A 21,133-nucleotide genomic window follows, 5' to 3' on the forward strand; every position below is an offset into this window, starting at 1 on the left:
AAGTAGTAGCAGGGGCCAGTTACAGTAATTCATTACTGTTATTAAAATTCGTTTCAGAAGAAACTTGTGATTATGCTGGCAATGCTTTTTCTGCAGCAAAATGCAACTTACACTGTTGCTCTGAAGCTAAGGAATAAACGAGCATTATATGTCTCTTTCCTATTTCGTGTGTTTTTACACATGAAATTCCACTGGCACTAAATTCAAAGTAAATTAATATTCTTATGTTATTTGTATTGTGTAATACACTAAAATCTCATTTGGCATAAGGAAATCAAACTTTAAAATGCTCAAACAACAGATACAACTGCTTTCACTCTGACAGACCATACCACATTTAAAACAAGATTAATAATGCAGTAGTTTTAAATTCTATTATTAAGAACCTTTAAAGAAATGCCTTTCTAAAAATGACACAGATTAAGAGATTTAAACAGAAGAGGGGCTGAATAGAATTAAAGAAACAGCTGTTCAAACTGATAGTCATCAAGGAACACATTAGATGGCAGCACTGTCTTGGGTGGGGCTATAATTTACATGTCATTTCCATTAGGTGTATACACCTCATATAGCTTTATGTTAACAAAGCCACACCTGCTAATTTCTCCCTGAACATCTGCCCCTCAAGGTTCCAAACTGCAGCAGCAAAGGCTGTGCTAACATAGCTTGCACAGATGGACATAAAAGCTACAGATAAAAAAAAAACTTTTTAAGAGTTCTGGTGATCTAATTCAATTTCATAACTTTCATGATCAGTAGACACCCGGATATATGGACTTTTTTGGGTTTGTTTTCTGTCCCTACAGGAATAAGAAAATTGGAAATACATGACAAAACACTATAATTTTGTTTTGTTTTGAAAGCAACCATTCATTTGTTTAGTACGCTAGTCAATAAGGCTCCAGATCTCAACTGATATACAAGTACAGAGTGGCAAGTTAAGTGTTTATTCTTTTCTGTGTTTTCCACACAGTATATTTATTAAATTTCATGTGTGTTTTTTTGTTTAAGAGGTTTAATCTTGCACTTCTGTAAGTGTAAAGTCATTCAGTCTGTAGCACAGTAGTTGCTCACTGATCAACCAGCTACATAGCCCATTAATGCACCAGCATTTATTAGTGACACATCAGGAGGGTAGCAAGTTGCATATAAAGAATTCTGTCTGCTTTTATAGTTTATTACTTCTGTTAGTCTTGCTAGGATGGTTAGGATGTGTGCATGTGGTGTGCGGATGCAGGAGGAGCTGCATGCAGTTCGCAAACTGCTAAATGTGCTTTTGGCAATGGTCAGTCAACTTCAGGCTACCACCTCAGGATGTAGCAGTGGCAGAGAATCTGGCAAGTTGTTTGAGACACCTCAGGTGTCCCTTGTTTTGCCCACCAGCTCTGCTTCCAAAGCACCTCCTAGTGCACCCGACACACTGGATCTGCACTCACAGGAGGGTGAGTGGCGGGTGATAATGCATCCACATCACTGGAGGTGGAGGGCCAATGTGGAGACTGGCTGCCTGGCCTTGCCCATTCACCATGTGAGTGGACAGGTGGCCACTCATTCAGAAGGGTCTGAGCAGGCACACAGGTGTGGGGGTTTACTAGTAATTGGGAGTACCTATGTTAGGCGCATTATGGAACCCCTTAGGCAGATAGCATTCAGGGCTGGAAAGAAAACCAATGTGCACTCGATATGGCTGCCAGCGTGGCCTCAGCCAAGATGTGGAGGCAGTCTTGCCTGTGACTATTGAGCATGCAGGATGCTATCGTCTGCAAGTTGTGTCCCACATCAGCACCAACGACGCCTATCGCATGGGTTCTGAGGTGATCCTCAGTTCATACAGGTGGCTGGCAGAAATAGTTAAGACTGCTGGCCTCACATGCAGAGTGCAAGCACAGCTTGCAATTTGTAGTGTTGTTCCCAGAGTTGATCAGGGTCCTTTGATTTGGAGCCCAAGTGGAGGGTGTCAACCAAAGGCTTCGTCGACTATGTGACAGTCTTGGCTGCAAATTTCTAGACCTGTGTTATCATGTGGGAATTTGTAGGACTCCACCTGATACATCAGGGGTGCACTACACAAAGGAAGCAGCTACTCGGGTAGCAGAGTACTTGTTGAGTGCACATCAGGGTTTTTTAGGCTGGGCAATTGTTTGAGGTGCTCTGATGAACACTCGCCAATCAATATGCAGCAAGGGAAGTCAAACAGTGCTCAGAATAAAGACACTTTGACTGTCATAATTTTATGTATCTGTAATAAAGTTCCTGAATTTACTGCCCTCCAGGAAAGTTCTCATGCTCAAATTATTCTTGGGACCAAGAGCTGGCTGAAACCCGAAGTGGGAAGCTCTGGGATATTTAGCGAGTTGTGGAAAATTTATTGAAGAGACAAATTAGAGGCCATTGGAGGGGGAGTGTTCATTGCAGCTGACAAAAGTACTGTCTCTAGTGAGATCAAAGTTGAGTGTGACAGTGAAATTATCTGGTCGCGTATAACAGGTGTAGTGAAACTAAGTTAAGTGTTGGATGTTTTTATCAGCCAGCTGATTCTGCTGTGACAGTTCTAGAGCTGTTCAAGGAAAGTCTAGGGTCAATAGTGTGTAAATACCCAGATCATGCTATACTTGTTGGAGGTGACTTCAACCTACCTAGTATAGATTGGGATGTCTATGGATTCATTGCAGGGGGATACAGACAGACAGTCATGCAAAATACTTGAACGTTTTATGGAAATATCTTGAGCAGCTAGCTCGGCACCCCACACGAAATGGAAATATCTTAGACCTAGTAGCTACAAATAGGCCGGATATTATCAACAATGTCAGTATAGAAACAGGGATTAGCGATCATAATGTCATTATCACAACTGTAATTACAAAAGTTAATAAATCAGTCGAGAAGGCTACAAGAGTGTTCTGCTATCTGCTAGATAGAGCAGATAAGTAGTTATTAGCATCTCACTTAAGAAAGTAAATTGACATCAATTAGTTGCAATAAGATGGATGTAGAGGAATTATGGACAAAGTTTAAGCAGATTGTAAATCTTGTCTGGAGAGTTGTGTGCCTAGTAAGTGGAATAAAGATGAAAAAGGCTCGCCATGGTTTAATAACAAAATTCAAGGGATGCTGAGGAAGTAGAGGGTGTTGCACTCTTGGTTCAAAAGGGAACACACACATGTCGACAAGTGAAGGTTAGTAGAGATTCAGGTGTCTGTGAAAAGAGCTATGCGTGAAGTGTACAACAACTACCACCATGACCTGGCAGAGAACCAGAGGAAATTCTGGTCTTATGTAAAATCACTAAGTGGGACTAAGGCTTCCATTTGGTTCCTTGTTGATGAGTCTGGTGTGGTAGTTGAAGATCCTGTAACCAAGGTAGACACGAAGCCCACACCTACCACAGTAGTCCAAGTTTATATGCCAACTAGCTCTGTAAATGATAAGGTGATTGAAGAACTGTACGATGAGATAAAAGAAATTATTTGGATAGTTAAGGGAGATGAAAATTTAATAGTCATGGGGGACTGTAATTCGGTAGTAGGAAAAGGAAGAGAAGGTAAAGTAGTAGCTGAATATGGACTGGGGCTAAGGAATAAAAGAGGAAGCTGCCTGGTAGAATTTTGTATTGAGCATACCTTAATCATCGCTGACACTTTGTTTACGAATCATGAGAGAAAGTTGTATACGTGGAATAGACCTGGAAACACCGGAAAGTTTCAAATTGATTATATAATGGTAAGACAGAGATTTAGGAACCAGGTTTTAGATTTTAAGACATGTTCAGAGGCAGATGTGGACTCTCACCACAATTTACTGGTTATGAATGGTAGATTAAAACTGAAGAAAATGCAAGAAGGTAGGAATTTCAGGAGATGGGACCTGGATAACCTGAAAGAACCAGAGGTTGTAGAGAGTTTCAAAGGGAGCATTAGGGTACGATTGACAAGAACAGGAGAAACGAATACAGTAGAAGAAGAGTTGGTAGCTTTGAGAGATGAAATAGTGAAGGCAGTAGAGGATCAAGTAGGTAAAAAATTGAAGGCTAGTAGAAATCCTAGGGTAACACAAGAGAGACTGAATTTAATTGATGAAAGGAGAAAGTATAAAAATGCAGTAAATAAAGCAGGAAAAGGAATACAAACATCTCAAAGAATGAGATCGATAGGAAGTGCAAATTGGCTCAGGAGGAATGGCTAGAGGACAAATGTAAGAATGTAGAAGCATATATCACTAGGGGTGAGATAGATGCCACCTACAGAAATGTTAAAGAGACCTTTGGAGAAAAGAGAACCACCTGTATGAATATCAAACGTTCAGATGAAAAACCAGTCCTAAGCAAAGAAGGAAAGTGGAAAGGTGAAAGGGCTATATTGAGGGTCTATACAAGGGTGATATTATGGAAATGGAAGAAGACGTAGATGAAGATGAGATGAGAAATACAATACTGCGGGAAGAGTTTGACAGATCACTGAAAAATCTAAGTTGAAACAAGGCCCCAGGAGCAGACAGCATTCCATTAGAACTACTGAGAGCCTTGGGAGACCAGCCACAACAAAACTCTTCTATCTGGTGAGCAAGATGTATGAGACAGGCGAAATAACATCAGACTTCAAGAAGAATATAATAATTCCAATTCCAAAGGAGAGGCTGACAGGTGTGAAAATTACCAAACTATCAGTTTAATAAGTCACGGTTGCAAAATATTAACACAAATTCTTTACAGATAAATGGAAAAACTGGTAGAAGCTGACCTCGAGGAAGATCAGTTTGGACTCCATAGAAATGTAGGAACACGCGAAACAATACTGACCCTATGACTTATCTTAGAAGGTAGGTTAAGGAAAGGCAAATGTACATTTATAGCATTTGTAGACTTAGAGAAAGCCTTTGAAAATGTTGACTGGAGTACTCTTTTTCAAATTCTGAAGGTGGCAGGAGTAAAATATAGGGAGGGAAAGGCTATTTACAATTTGTACAGAAACCAGACAGCAGTTATAGGAGTCGAGAGGCACGAAAGGGAAGCAGTGGTTGAGAAGGGAGTGAGACAGGGTTGTAGCCTATCCCCGATGTTATTCAATCTGTATAATGAGCATGCAGTAAAGGAAACCAAAGAGAAATTTGGAGTAGGAATTAAAATCCAGGGAGAAGAAATAAAAACCTTGAGGTTTTCCAATGACACTGTAATTCTATCAGAGACAGCTAAGGACTTGGAAGAGCAGTTGAAAGGAATGGACAGTGTCTTGAAAGGAGGATATAAGATGAACATCAACTAAAGCAAAACGACAATAATGGAATGTGGTCGAATTAAATCAGGTGATGCTGAAGGAATTAGATTACGAAATGAGACACTTAAAGTAGTAGATGAGGTTTGCTATTTGGGCAGCAAAATAACTGATGATGGTCGAGGTAGAGAAAATATAAAATGTAGACTGGTGATGGCAGGGAAAGAGTTTCTGAAGAAGAGAATTCTGTTAACATCCAGTATAGTTTTAACTGTCCGAAGTCTTTTCTGGAAGTATTTGTATGGAGTGTGGCCATGTGTGGAAGTGAAACATGGATAATAAACAATTTAGACAAGAAGAGAATAGAAGCTTTTGACATGTCGTACCACAGAAGAATGCTGAAGATTAGATGGGTAGATCATGTAACTAATGAGGAGGTACTGAATAGAATTGGAGAGAAGAGGAATTTGTAACACAACTTGACTAGAAGAAGGGATCAGTTGGTAGGACACATTCTGAGGCATCAAGGGACCACCAATTTAGTATTGGAGGGAAGGATGAAGGGTAAAAATAGGAGAGGGAGGCCAAGAGGTGAATAAACTAAGCAGATTCCGAAGGATGTAGGTTGCAGTAGTTACTCGGAGATGAAGAGACTTGCACAGGATAGAGTAGCATGGAGAGCTGCATCAAACCAGTCTCTGGCCTGAAGACCACAACAACAACATGTTGTCCTCATTGGCGAATGTTCATCAGAGACAAGGGCATCATCAGGAGTGCTCCAGGGCAGTGTGATAGGACTACTGCTGTTCTCTATAGACATAAATGATTTGGCAGACAAGTTGGGTGGCAATCTGTGGTTGTTTGCTGATGATGCTATGGTGTACGGTAAGGTGTTGAAGTTGAGTGACTGTAGGAGAATACAAGTTGACTTAGATAAAATTTTCAGTTGGTGTGATGAATGGTAGCTTGCCCTAAATGTGGAAAAATGTAAGTTAATGCAGATGAGTAGGAATGTCAAACCTCTAAGGTTCACATAAAGTATAGCTAGTGTCCTCTTTGATGCAGTCAAGTCATTTAAATATCTTGGTGTAATGTTGCAAAATGATATAAAATGGAACGAGCATGTGAGAACTGTGATAGGGAAGGCGAATGGTTGACTTTGGTTTATTGGGAGAATTTTAGGAAAGAGTAGTTCACCTGTAAAGGAGACTGCATATAGGATGCTGGTGTGACCTATTCTTGGGTAGTGCTCGAGTGTTTGAGATCCATACCAGGTTGGATTGAAGGAAGACACTGAAGCAATTCAGAGGCAGGCTGCTAGATTTGTTACCAGTAGGTTCACGCATCACGTGTTATGGAGATGCTTTGGGAACTCAAATGGGAATCCCTGGAGGGAAGACACTGTTCTCTTCGAGAAACACAATTGAGAAAGTTTAGAGAACTGGCATTTGAAGCTGACTGCCAAACAATTCTACTGCTGTCAGGACTACCAAGATAAGATACAAAAAATTAGTGCTCATGTAGCAGCATATAGTGGTACAGGGTACCCTCTGCCATGCACCATACCGTGGATTGCAGAATATTGATACAGATGTAGAATACATCGTAATTTTTCAAGGTGACACAGCTTACTGACAAGCTAATGTCATTTGGTGTTCTGTGTCATGCAATGCTGTCAGATCTGTATGATTAAGTGCATGAAAAAGTCAAATGCTTTAGGAATGTAATACAGAGATACAAACAAGACCTATAAACAAAACTGTCAAATAAATTAATATCTGAAACTTTCTGGCAGATTAAAACTGTATCCTAGACTGAGATTCAAACTCAGGACCTTTGCCTTTCACGGGTAAGTGCTCTAGCAATTGAGCTACCCAAGCATGACTCACGACCCATCCTCAGTTTTGCATCTGCAGTACCTCATCTCCTACCTTCCAAACTTCATAGAAACTCTCATGTGAAACTTGCACAAGCAGCACTCCTGGAAGAAACAATATTGTGGAGACATGTCTTAGCTACAGCCTGGGAGAGGTTTCCAGAATGAGATTTTCACTCCGCAGTTGTGATGCACTGATATGAAATTCCTGGCAGATTAAAATTGTGTGCTAGACCTGGACAAGTGCTCTACCAACTGAGCTACCCAAATATTACTTATGAGCAATCCTCGCAGGTTTACATCTGCCACTACCTCATTTCTTACCTTCCAAACTTCACAGAAGCTTTGGCTATGCCATGTCTCTGCAATATCATTTTTTCCCTGAAGTGCTAGTCTTGCAAGTTTCACAGGAGATCTCCTATGAAGCTTGTAAGGTAGGAGATGACATACTGATGAAGGTAAAGCAGTGAAGATGGGTCATGAGTTGTGCTTGGGTATCTCAGTAGAGCACTTGCCCAAGAAGGGAAAATGTTCCAACATCAAGTCTCGGTCCGGCACACAGTTTTAATCTGCCAGGAAGTTTTATATCAGAGCACACTCCACTGCAGAGTGAAAATCTCATTCTGGAAATTAATAGTTATCAAAAATAAAAGGCTGATACCACTTCACAACGATTCAAATCCTAATAATCAGACATGGTAAAGTAGTGCCCATTATGTGATGGAGAAATACAACCATGGTAGACGCAGGCGGCCATTCAGATTTGGCACTACTTTGAAATATGGAAGGTTGTTGGTTGTACAATCCTTTATTAAGCGTTATGCATTTCCTAATTTTCTCTTGAGACTGAAGCTGTGGAATAAAGTGTACAAAGAAATTACTGATAAAAAATATGTTCTAACATAATTACACATCTTACAAGTAAACCTATCCAAGGGATACACTTTGATTATGATTGGCTTTGACTATGTTGTAGCATAGAGCATAATAAGACAATTTTTTTATGTGTTCTCATAAGGCCATTAAGGGCTGAAACACACCCTTGAAAAAAGTTAAGTTTAATATTTCTGAATGAATACTGCTGAAATGATAACAAGTATATAAAAAAAAACTTTTTTCATAGAAAAGTTCTATGGTTTTCAATGCACATTACAATGGTGCATCCAGATTTGTCAAAACAGTCATTTTTTCAAAATCCCCTCTCCCACTATTTTGTTTCTCATTTCAATATTTGATTAATGGCAAAACATATAGCATCATTAATATCAAACTCGATCACATATGATGAAATGGCACTCCAATGATGCATTTGTCAGAAATAAGCTTCATTGGAGCACACACATATGGGGGCACACATACAGCAATATGGAGATTTTCTAGCTTATTTCTGACGAATGAGTCTTTGGAATACCCCTTCATCATATATGAATGAATTTGGTGTCAATGATGCTATACCTCTTGTTAATTATTCAAATGTTACAATGAGAAACAAAATAGTAGGGGAGGAGATTTAACAAAAAAACTGTTTTGGCAAATATGGGTGCACTGTTGTAACATACATTCAAAATCATAGAACTTTTATTTGAAGTTTACATATAACCATTTCACAGGATTCATTCAGAAATATTAAACTCAATTTTTGTTTCAAGGGTGTGTCTCACCCTTTTTAATGACCATATGGGCAAATATAAAAAAATATTTGTCTTTTACTTTGCTCTACAGTACAACATATTCAAAGCCGATCAACATCGAAGTGTATTCGTAAGGTAGGTGTACTTGTTAGTGATGTTTATACAGAATTTTAATAACTATCATTCTTACATTTAAATTAAACCTCTATTATTGTAATGTGCAAAAGGTGGTGGGTAAGACTTACTGACTCTCAACATCTCTATATCCTTTCTTTTCAGGATGGGTGGGTGGTGGTGACGGGGAGGGGGGTAAAGGAGACAACAACAACATAGAAATGTTCAGAATGTAACCATACATACAAATTAATTTGCAATGTGAATGTAAAGTGACTCATTACACATCATCATGATCAATCATGAAAAATGATCCATGACACATGAAACTAACTTTCATAAAATGCTCACAAAAGTGAGCACATAGACTGAAAATAATGCAGATCTCATCTAGGCATATTTGACAGTAGCATTGTGTATGTGAGGAGAACCAGTGCTAAAACAACTGTGGCAGTTAAGCTATCTAAGAAGTAAATGAGGGACAATAGGTGGCACTAGCATTGAGCACAGAAAATAATTAAAGAGTGACTTTACAAAGAACAGTACACTGCGACGAACTACATGTCAGCACACTGTGAACAACCTAACAAAGATACCTTTATGCTACTTTTATGGAGGAGAAATGCATATATTGACATAAGGTAAAATTTACATAGCATGAAATGTGCGTCATTGGGTAACATTGTCAACGATGTAACAGAGGTAGTAGTCAGTCAATAATCAAAACAGAAGATCTGTTTGCAACCATTAGTTGGTGCAGTATAATGAAAACATAAAATTGATATGAATCACAAATAAAATAATGTATAAGTTGTGAAAGACTAAGTTTACAATCATCACAAACAAAACTGTTACAAGAGTATGACCAACAATAGTCGAATATATAATAAATTACATACAGCAGAGGTAAGCCTTGATGAGTGGAAACACCTTTGAATAAAAAGAAAGCTAATATTACAATTAATTTTTTAAAATTTGTTTTATATTAAAAAGCATAATGATATAATATTGGACTGTATAACAGCCTAGCTTTAAGAAGATGCACGAGGACAGCAGAAACCACCTTTGCATATTGTGTTTGAGGATGTAGAGTTTGGATCATTAGTTGCCAAAAACTGATGCCTAGGCATGTGTAGTGCTGGAATAGTGGTCATACTATTTTAGAATTAATAGACTGCATATGAATATGCAGTTATACTTAATGTAATGGGAACACATATAACAGTATGGAAATGCAGAGTTATACGCAACAAAAATAAGTTCTTTGAAATGATAGCAAACCCTAAATGTTCAACTTTCATAAGGTTAACCACAACATAATGCACATGCATCCAAGAGGAGATGTTAAATTTACTGTGCCCATAGTGTGAAACCCATGACATGGAAGCACACACATGTTGTGATGACATTGTAAAGTAAGTCAAATGAATAGTATGAAGTATTAATGTTAGTGAAGTGTTAAGTACTGATGTGACATGAGCATATGTAATTAATGGAGCTACACAGCAAGGCTGCACGAACAGTGGCTCCATCTCTTGGGGGCAGACTCCTACAGGGGAAGCCTGGTGAGATAGCTACATCAGAACAGCCCATGAAAATGGTGGCATCATCTAACACGGTGGAAGACAACTAATGTACAATCAGCCACAGTGGCTGCATCACATATAGCTCATGAAGACTAGATTATTACGCCTAATCTAAGCACTCTTAGAACAACTAGACCAAGTCAGCTGAAAAACAAAATCAATTCTAGTAACTCAATTAATTCCGTAACCTCACTATGGGAAAGCACATTACGGGTCAATAAATTCTTTCTAATTATATCAAGAGTTTCATTAATTGCTATAAGCAAGTACAAGTTAACAACATCCAGTGAAGCTACATGGGACAGGGAAGGGTTGCATTCAAGACATTACCTAACAACGCACATTCCATGCTATGTCAATTTTACCTAATGTCAATACATGAGTTTCTCTTCCATAAAAGTAGCATACACATACTTTTGTTAAGTTGCTCACAATGTTCTGACATGTAGTGCATTGCATTCATTGCAATGTATAGTTCTTTGCAAAGTCACTCTTTGAATTAATTTCTGTGGTCTAAGCTGGCATTACCTATTGTGTTTCATTTACTTCTTAAATAGCTTAACTGCAACAGTCACTTTGGAACTGGTTATTTTCGAATTGACAATGGCACTGTAAATATGGCTTGATGAGATCTTCATTATACTCAGTCTGTGTGCTCATTTTCATGAGCTTTTTACTGAAGTTTGATTTAAATGTGAGTACAATATTAATTGAAACTTTTGTGTATGGACCATTAAAATGCATACTTATGTTAGTACATATTTGTTATCATTAATTTCTTTGTACACTTCATTTTACAGTTTCAGTCTGATGAGGAAATTTTTAAAGGCCAATGCTTAATAAACAATTGTGTGATCAAGACTTTTCCATATTTCAAAGTTGTGGCAAATATTTATTTATTCAAAGTATGCTATACAGTAGAGTTGTAAGCACTGTGCATCAAAGAGACTACTGAAACCAGAATATACACATTCATTGTATAGGATACTGACAAAAATAATTTACCCCCCCCCTTCCCCCACCGCAAAAAATGTTTGTTGATATGAAGACGATTTAATGCTCATGAAAAGTTGCTATGGGCAGGAATTAGAAATTAGAATATTAGCAATGCTAATGGCCAGGTCTCATCCTAAAATATAGTGCACAGATAGAATTTCATGTTTAAAATGCAACAGTTCAATTCCATGTTACTGCAGGTTAACTTGTGATGGCATTCTTAACCCATCAACTGCAGGCAAATTTCAGATTTTTGTATATAAAATTCCAGTGGATTGTGTTAAAGGAATGTAACAAGAAAACTAAAAACTGAATTTAGAAGTTATATGTAAATGACATTTAATGTGCATAATGGAGGAAACACGAAAGTTGCATTTCACGTTATAAACACAGGAAAAATTTGTTGATAAGTTTTCTGAGTATAGTATATCTTGAATCACAGTGACATTCACAAGCTCGCAAAAATGGTTACAAAATTGGTGGCACGAGAAGACATATATTAAGCATGCGAGTGAGATTTGACAACACGTAAAATGCGACTTCCGATGTTCCAGGGCAACAGAAACAAGATTTAACAGGATAATAGTGACTTCTGACATACAAGAAGCCCAGAAATTATATCCAAAGTGAAAAAGCATGCCCCACAGAATTGTATAAAAACTGACTGAACACACACACACACACACACACACACACACACACACACACACACACGTGTTGGCCGCAGTTATTTCGTTAAAGCATCTGATATCACATATGGGCCAGTTAGTTGTGATATGAAAGTATGGCCATGAAAATTTCATGGAGGAGATACACAAAGAAATCAACCTGCATCACCTTCAGTACTGTTTATAACCGACTCATTTAAAATTTTTGCAAATAAATTACCATGAAACCAAGACCAGTCTAGGTCTTTAGTTCCAGTTTCACATCACTTGAGTCATATATATGTAAATGTAATTGGCAAATGACAAATGTAATTGGTAATTTACATAAAGTAGTCTTACATGAATGTGCTAATGAATAAGGTTGGCAGGCCTGCTTGAGAAATAAAGCAACCAAGATTAATGGCTCATTACATTTTTAGCTTATTGTTTGCTCTCAGTGGAGGAGATAAAGCTTGTATATATTCAAAGATGAAACAAAATGGTAATTCTACATATAACTAATTACTGAGAATAATAACATAATGGACATCCACTGTGAAATATCATCATACTCTACATGTGTTTCATCACACCAAATAAACAATATATGCGACGCAGACTAATAAACACAGAATTTTTTGCAAAAGTAAACAGAGTGTGAGAGTAAAAATTATTGATAATTCAAGAAATTGTTCTTTAATTTTCCAAGCAATCACATTTTCAGCATCACTTAATAAGTCACTGAATTTACTAGAGATGCATGATATACAGTCTGTGGCAATAGAATACTGACAATGCACTATGGGTGTGTCAGTGGTGCCTCATCAGCCCTCGTCCCCTCCCTCCCAAAAAAAAACACACACTCACTTTGCGCTGTGTGTGTGTGTGTGTGTGTGTGTGTGTGTGTGTGTGCGCGCGCGCGCTTGCGCGCGCGCGCTTGCACGCGCGCGTGTGGAAGGGATTAAGAAAAATGAACTTAAGCTAATATTACACTTGATATACTTGCCATTAAAAAAAAAAACTTTATGAATGACAAACATTGCAACATGTTTATCAAATACTTTACAGCTGTTGCTGTTTGACGTTGGAACTGTGTATTTAACATCAAATTTTCACAAATGAAAAGTGGCACAACATATGATAATTTGGAAAATGGAACATTTTTGTGAAAATAAACAATCCCTATTGAAGGTGATGCTGCCAATTTAGGTATGTATTTACCTCCTGTGGTAGAGAAGTTTAATTTTTCACCAGTGGTGTCCTTCAATCTTCCTTTCGCAACTGCACTGTCCTTTTCCATACCAGAAGTTCTTGAGTACTGATCTTCAGCTAAATCTAAAGATTTTTCCTGAAATTGCAAAACCTCATTTACTGGAGAACGATTTTATTTCTGCTTTAACAATTCAATAGGACAAAAATCAACACAGCACGCCTACTCACCAGGGTCTTTGTTTCTTGATGAAACTGCTCATTTTCTGATTCATCACTTTCCCATAAATCAACTGATTTATCTAATTCCAAGTCCAAAAGATCTTCAAGTTCATCTAAGGTTCTGTCATCGGGGGTATTAGCTATTTTAGTGACAATTTCCATTTCCTTCTCTACCTCAGTTTCTGATAACTGATCCAAGCTATTTGTTTTACAAGAATGTTCAAGAGAATCTGAGGAATCAAATTTTCCTTTTGTAGTCTCCTGAATAGGAACATTATCATTCACCATACTTCTACCTGTGTCGATAACATCAGAGTTTAGTGCCAATGACTTTGGTTCATCCTGACACATCGGCACTATATGTCCTTTCTTGTTTTTATCTTTCATCCTATATTTATGTGAAGTTTTTCTTTCTGTTTTTTTTGTGCAGTTTTTGGACATCAGCTCAGATCTGGTCTGTGTAACATTTTCATCACGATTTTTTCTTAATGACTTAACTTTGCTACCACTATCAGTGGTAACTGAGCATGCTGAAGCTCCTTGCCAACAACTGATGTCATTGTTTTTCAAAGAATTAGAAACAGAGGGATTCTTGTAACCTAGAGATGAGGTTTGGATTCTGAGAGGCACTGTATAGTATTTATTTTCTGACTCAGAGTTTTTCTCAGGTGACGGGCTCAGGCTTGGTGTCTGACTCCGACTTTTCTGGGTTGAGGGGTTATCTGAATGACAATATAATTCTTCTACTGATGTATTATTCTTTCGATTGTCATGCATGGGCTTTCCATGAATTAAACCTACATCTTTTCTCTGTAATGAATGATCATCTTCATGAGCCCCTGAGAAAGAGAATGAGTTCTGTGGAGAGAGAGGTGAAAATGATGTCATTAAATGTGGTGATGCTTTTCTTTGTGGACTTCTGTAACATTTATCCGTGTGAGAAGGTTTCACCTCTGGAGAAGTAGAGACCTGATGGTCATACGGTGATGCTGTGTAATGCACATTTTCTCTGTCTTTAGAAGACATATGAGATGATTTTCTTGGTAGTTTTTCTGGGGACTTTTTTCTGGTACTTGATACACCATACATTTTAATTGGACAGGGAGATGGGCTCCTACCCTTTGAATGCTTCCTATTCAAATGTAGTTGCTCTAGACTTATTGGAGGCGAATTCGAAACTCTTGAAACTGGTGATTTGCTTCTCCGCATGGTATGTTTTGAAACATTTGACCTATTTGAAGGAAAATTTATAGGTGATATCTTCCGCTGCACATCTGGTGAGTGTCTTTTGGGTGATGCAAATGTTCTTTGGATAATGGGTGACTTTACATATCCTTTTCCTGGTGATAGCGAATGCCTCCTGCACTTTGGAGAAATGGATTTGTTCTGTGATGTAATACTTCTCCTGTCATGTGCCTGCATTCTAACTGGAGATATTTTGCATTGTGGTGACTTTTGTCTTTCCCTTGGTGAGCCAGATCTACCTGGTGAAATGTAATTTCTGGATCTTGGTGATAATGACTGCTTTCTAGAGCATCTGGAATGTGAAGGAGAATAATGGTTGTCAGAATATCTCCTAGATGGTGATTTTGACAGCTTTCTGAATTGTGATGCAGATTTTCTAGCTGGAGACCAAGTGGGACTACGAGATCTCTTCATCTGACTGACTTGTCTGGGACTACAAGACCTCCGTATTTGGGTGGCTGACCTAGGGCTACACGACTTCTGCACGCGAGTACACGATCTGGGACTAGAGGATTTCCTCCTGTGTTCAGTTAATCTTGGACTAAAAGATATGCACATCTGAGCAGTTTGTCTCGGACTACCAGATCTCTTTATCAGAGCAACTCTTCTTGGACTACCAGAGCTCCGCACATGAGCAGTTGGTCTTGGACTATTAGATCTCAGTACCTTAGTAGCTGTTCTTGGACTGCCAGATCTACACACATTAGCAGTTGGTCTGGGACTTCCTGATCTTCGTATCTTAGCAGCTGGCTGTGGACTAACAGATCTCCGTATTTTAGCAGGTGGTCTTGGACTGAGAGATCTTCGTACAATAGCCATTGGTCTTGGACTGGGAGATCTCCGAATATTAGTACCTGGTCTTGGACTCAGAGATCTTCTCAAATTTGTGGCTGGTCTTGGGCTAATAGAGCTCTGCATATTAGAGGCTGGTGTTGGACTAACAGATCTCTGTACTTTAGCTGCTGTTCTTGGACTGCGAGACTTCCGTATATTCGTGGCAGGGCTTGGACTTCTAGATCTACGCAGATTAGTACGTGGTCTTGGACTGTGCGATCTCCGCATATCAGAAGCTGATCTTGGACTCCGAGATCTACGAGTACTCACTATCGGTCTCGGACTGCGAGATCTTCGCATACTCACTGCTGGTCTGGGACTGTGAGATCTCAGCAAACTCACAGATGGTCTTGGACTGTGAGATCGTCGCACACTACCAGCTGGTCTAGGACTGCGGGATCTTCGAGTACTGTTAACTGGTCTTGGACTGCGAGACCTTTGGGTATCGGTAGATGGTCTCGGACTGCGAGATCTCCAGGTACTAGAAGATGGCCGTGGACTGCGAGATCTCTGCATACATGTTACAGGTCTTGGGCTGTGAGATCTATGAATGCTCATTAGTGGTCCTGGACTGCGAGATCTGTTTGAGCTCATTTCCGGTCCTGGACTGCGAGATATCCGTGTGCCTTTGGCCGGTCCTGGACTGCGAGATCTCCGTTTGCTCTTAGCCACTCCTGGACTGCGAGATCTCCTTGTACTCTTGGTCTGTCCTGGACTGCGAGATCTTCGTGTGGTCATTGCCGGTCCTGGACTGCGAGATCTTCGTGTGGTCATTGCCTGTCCTGGACTGCGAGATCTTCGTGTAGTCATTGCCGGTCCTGGACTGCGAGATCTTCGTGTGCACTTTGCCGGTCCTGGACTGCGAGATCTTCGTGTGCACATTGCCGGTCCTGGACTGCGAGATTTCCGTGTGCTCACTGCCCGTCCTGGACTGCGAGATCTCCGTGTGCACACTGCCCGACCTGGACTGCGAGATCTCCGTGTGCTCACTGTCCGTCCTGGACTGCGAGATCTCCGTGTGCTCACTGCCCGTCCTGGACTGCGAGATCTCCGTGTGCACACTGCCCGTCCTGGACTGCGAGATCTCCGTGTGCACACTGCCCGTCCTGGGCTGCGAGATCTTCGTGTGCTCACTGCCGGTCCTGGACTGCAAGATCTCTGTGTGCTCACTGCCCGTCCTGGACTGCGAGATCTCCGTGTGCTCTTTGCCTGTCCTGGACTGCGAGATCTCTTCGTGCCCACTCCCATTCCTGGACTGCGAGATCTCCGTGTGCTCATTGCCCATCCTGGACTGCGAGATCTCCGTGTGCCCACTACCCTTCCTGGACTGCAAGATCTCCGTGTGCCCACTGCCCTTCCTGGACTGCGAGATCTCCGTGTGCTCACTGCCCGTCCTGGACTGCGAGATCTCCGTGTGCTCATTCCCCGTCCTGGACTGCGAGATCTCCGTGTGCTCACTGCCGGTCCTGGACTGCGAGATCTCCGTGTGCTGACTGCCAGACCTGGACTGCGAGATCTCCGTGTGTTCACTGCTGGTCTTGGACTGCGAGATCTCCGTGTGTTCACTGCTGGTCTTGGACTGCGAGATCTCCGTGTGCTGACTGCCGGAACTGGACTGCGAGATCTCCGTGTGTTCACTGCTGGTCTTGGACTGCGAGATCTCCGTGTGCTCATTGCCGGTCCTGAACTGCGTGATCTCCGTGTACATGTTGCAGGTCCTGGACTGCGAGATCTCCGTGTACTCACTGTCGGTCCAGGACTGCGGGATCTCCGCGTACTCACTGTCGGTCCAGGACTGCGGGATCTCCGTTCACTCATTGCTGGTCTCGGGCTGCGAGATCTCCTCGCATTCCTTGCAGGTCCTGGACTATGAGATCTCCGTGTATTTGTTGTTGGTCCTGGACTGCGCGATCTACGCATGTTCTTTGCTGCTCCTGGACTGCGTGATTTATGCTTGCTCATCACTGGCCCTGGACTGCGCGATCTACGCTTGCTCGTCACTGGCCCTGGACTGCGCGATCTACGCTTGCTCGTCACTGGCCCTGGACTGCGTGATCTACACATGCTCGTCCTTGGCCCTGGGCTGCGTGATCTACGCATGCTCGTCCTTGGCCCTGGACTGCGTGATCTCCGCATGCTTATCCTTGCCCCTGGACTACGTGATCTCCGCATGCTCGTCATTGGGTGTGGACTGTGTGATCTGCGCATGCTCGTCATTGGGCCTGGACTGCGTGATCTCCGCATGCTCCTCGCTGGACCTGGGCTTCGTGATCTCTGTCTGCTCCTCGCTGGAGCTGGGCTGCGTGATCTCTGCTTGCTCCTCACTGGACTTGGACTGCGTGATCTCTGCTTGCTCCTAACTGGACTTGGACTGCGTGACCTCCACCTGTTCCTTGCTGGCACTGGACTGGGTGATCTCCGCATGCTCGTCACTGGCTGTGGACTGTGTGATCTCAGCATTCTTGTCGCTGGCCCTGGACTGTGTGATCTCCGCATGCTCGTTGCTGGCCCTGGACTGCGTGATCTCCGCATGCTCTTTGCTGGCCCTGGACTGCGGGACCTTCGCAAACTCGTTGCTGGCCCTGGACTACGTGACCTCCGCATGCTCTTTGCTGGCCCTGGACTGCGGGACCTTCGCAAACTCGTTGCTGGCCCTGGACTACGTGACCTCCGCATGCTCTTTGCTGGCCCTGGACTGCGTGACCTCCGCTTGCTCTTCACTGGCCCTGGGCTGCATGACCTCCGCTTGCTCTTCACTGGCCCTGGGCTGCATGACCTCCGCTTGCTCTTTACTGGCCCGGGACTCCGTGACCTCCACATGCTTGTCACTGGCCCTGGACTCCGTGATCTCCGCATGCTTGTCCCTGGCCCTGGACTGCATGATCTCTGCCTGCTCATCTGCAGCCCTGGACTGCGTGACCTCCGCCTGCTTGTCTGTGGCCCTGGACTGCGTGACCTCTGCCTGCTTGTCTGTGGCCCTGGACTGCGTGACCTCTGCCTGCTTGTCTGTGGCCCTGGACTGCGTGACCTCCGCCTGCTTGTCTGTGGCCCTGGACTGCGTGACCTCTGCCTGCTTGTCTGTGGCCCTGGACTGCGTGACCTCTGCCTGCTTGTCTGTGGCCCTGGACTGCGTGACCTCTGCCTGCTTGTCTGTGGCCCTGGACTGCGTGACCTCCGCCTGCTTGTCTGTGGCCCTGGACTGCGTGACCTCTGCCTGCTTGTCTGTGGCCCTGGACTGCGTGACCTCTGCCTGCTTGTCTGTGGCCCTGGACTGCGTGACCTCTGCCTGCTTGTCTGTGGCCCTGGACTGCGTGACCTCCGCCTGCTTGTCTGTGGCCCTGGACTGCGTGACCTCCGCCTGCTTGTCTGTGGCCCTGGACTGCGTGACCTCCGCCTGCTTGTCTGTGGCCCTGGACTGCGTGACCTCTGCCTGCTTGTCTGTGGCCCTGGACTGCACGACCTCCGCATGCTCATCGCCGGCCCTGAACTGTGTGACCTCCGCATGTTCTTCACAGGCCCTGGACTCCGTGACCTCCTTATGTTCGTCAGCGGCTCTGGACTGCATGACCTCTGTGTATTCGTCAGTGGTCCTGGACTGCGTGATCTCCGCATACTTATCACTGGCCCTGGACTATGAGATCTCATAGTTGATGATGGTCCTGGACTGCAAGATACACGCATACTTGATGCTGGTCCTGGACTACGAGATCTCCGCATAGTCACAGCTGATCTTGGACTGCAAGATCTTTGTACATTTGCAGCAGGCCTCGGGCTGCATGATCTTTGCATGTGAGTAGCAGACCTCGGACTGCTGGATTGTCGCTTGTGAGCAATTGATCTTGGACTACGAGATTTCTGGTTATGAGGACTTGATCTTGGAGACCAAGATGTATGCCTGATAGGACTTGATCTCGGACTGCAAGTTCTTCGCAAATGAGTGGAAGGTCTTGGGCTAGGTGACCTCACTTGGTGAACTGGAGATTTTGATGTAGAAATTCTTGAAGACCTATGAATGCGTGAAGGACTATGAAACCTATCACTACTGCAAGGAGAATGTGGGCTCTGTGATTGAAGAGAGTGAACTGGTGATGTTTGTGTATATGGTCTTGAATCATAAATCGGTGATCTAGAATTATGAGGACTTAGTTTACGTACAGGTGACTTGGGGCTTTGTGATTTCACAGCATGTGCAGGTGACCTTCGAATTCGCAATGGAGATCTTGGACTGTGTGATCGGCTGAAGGAGTTTCTCATTTTTGAAGTAGTAGTCCTAGATGGTGATGCCGGAGTTCGTGATCGTCGATAGACTGGGGATTTTGTGCTTTGAGATATGTTATCATGAACCTGAGACCTTTCCACTTGAGACACTGAATTATATATTGAAGATGAATCTGAAACTCTGCTTGTATTGTGGGTTACTCCAGGACTACATGAGGTGGGTTTGTACAATGAAGACCCTTGGCTTTGACAATTTTCTGGATGGCTACCTTGCCCAGGTGAATGAACAGGGGAATGGTTTGGGGTTATTACACTCTTATTGGAACATTTGATGTACTTATTATCAGGTGGTGAATGCCTTGATATTTGAGACATTTTTAAAGTAACATGGGAATTTTCAGCCTGAGCAGCTGGTTCATTGTCTGTGGTCTTCACTGTAGATACTGGCACTGAAATTAGCAGAGTACATGTTTCTTGGGCTTTTACAGAGGAAAGTGGTTGTCCATTGTCATATGCAGCATCCACAGTGCTGCTGATCACTTCTTTTGTTGTTCCTTGCAGAGCACTAATTGTCACAGAATTTTCACTCACAACATCAGGCTGAACACACACATCACTCACACAAGACTCCGGTTGTTGATCACGGCAAACTTTTACATCAGTTTCTTCCTGCAGAACACTTTTTTCTGGTACCTCCGTTTCACTGTCATCTGCACTTGTTACAGACGGTGAAGTCCTTTCAGCTTTCTTTATCTCTTCTTCTAATTCATCCATTAGTTTTTCCAGACTTTCTTCTTCATTTGTATCTAGTAACAATATGTCAGAATCTTCCTCTGCACTTTCATCTTCTTCAACTCCATTTGTACCACAGTAGCCCATAAAATCTTCATCACTATTATCTGAATCGTCATCATTATATCGGCTGAATTTTGATGGCCCTGAAACAAATAAAAATACAGTGCTTACATCCGTCATCTAAGTATATGAAATGGCAGCACTTAATACAAAGGCTCTACTTCCAACTACACTAGTGCAGGATTGCTGCAAGTCATCATGTATCTGTGAACATATTTAGTATTTTAGCATTCATGTGCATGAAGTAATTTAAACTGCTGAAATTCCAAGTCATCTATAAGGGGAGATGGAAGTACCAGTCATGGACAGTAGCACACACAGACTCATGTGTAGGCAGACCAGTACAGGTCTGTAGCCACTACATTAAATGCGCCAGCTGTACTTAAAGATCTGTATGGGATTGTAGCAACTTAAAGTGGTCCACTTTTCATTTTATTTATTTATTTATTTTGTAGAAACTGTGAAGAATTTCAGTACAGGAAACAGCTAA

At 42.1% G+C, this 21,133-nt stretch overlaps 1 protein-coding gene across 11 annotated transcripts in view; it reads right to left on the bottom strand.

Moving 5' to 3' along the window:
* Positions 1–21,133, bottom strand: part of LOC126247986 (serine/arginine repetitive matrix protein 2-like) — a 162,863-nt gene that overhangs the window by 64,072 nt on the left and 77,658 nt on the right. For 2 of the 11 annotated variants that reach the window (XM_049948561.1, XM_049948558.1), the window contains exons 4-5: positions 13,501–20,726; positions 13,282–13,408 (exon numbers count right to left, since the gene is read on the bottom strand). In XM_049948561.1, coding sequence (XP_049804518.1) covers positions 13,282–13,408; positions 13,501–20,726 — 7,353 coding nt within the window. The remainder of the gene's footprint in view (positions 1–13,281; positions 13,409–13,500; positions 20,727–21,133) is intronic. The other 9 variants (XM_049948569.1, XM_049948567.1, XM_049948564.1 and 6 more) reach the window with 9 other exon arrangements.

This window comes from Schistocerca nitens, chromosome 3, assembly GCF_023898315.1.
Source record: "Schistocerca nitens isolate TAMUIC-IGC-003100 chromosome 3, iqSchNite1.1, whole genome shotgun sequence".
NCBI lineage: Eukaryota > Metazoa > Arthropoda > Insecta > Orthoptera > Acrididae > Schistocerca > Schistocerca nitens.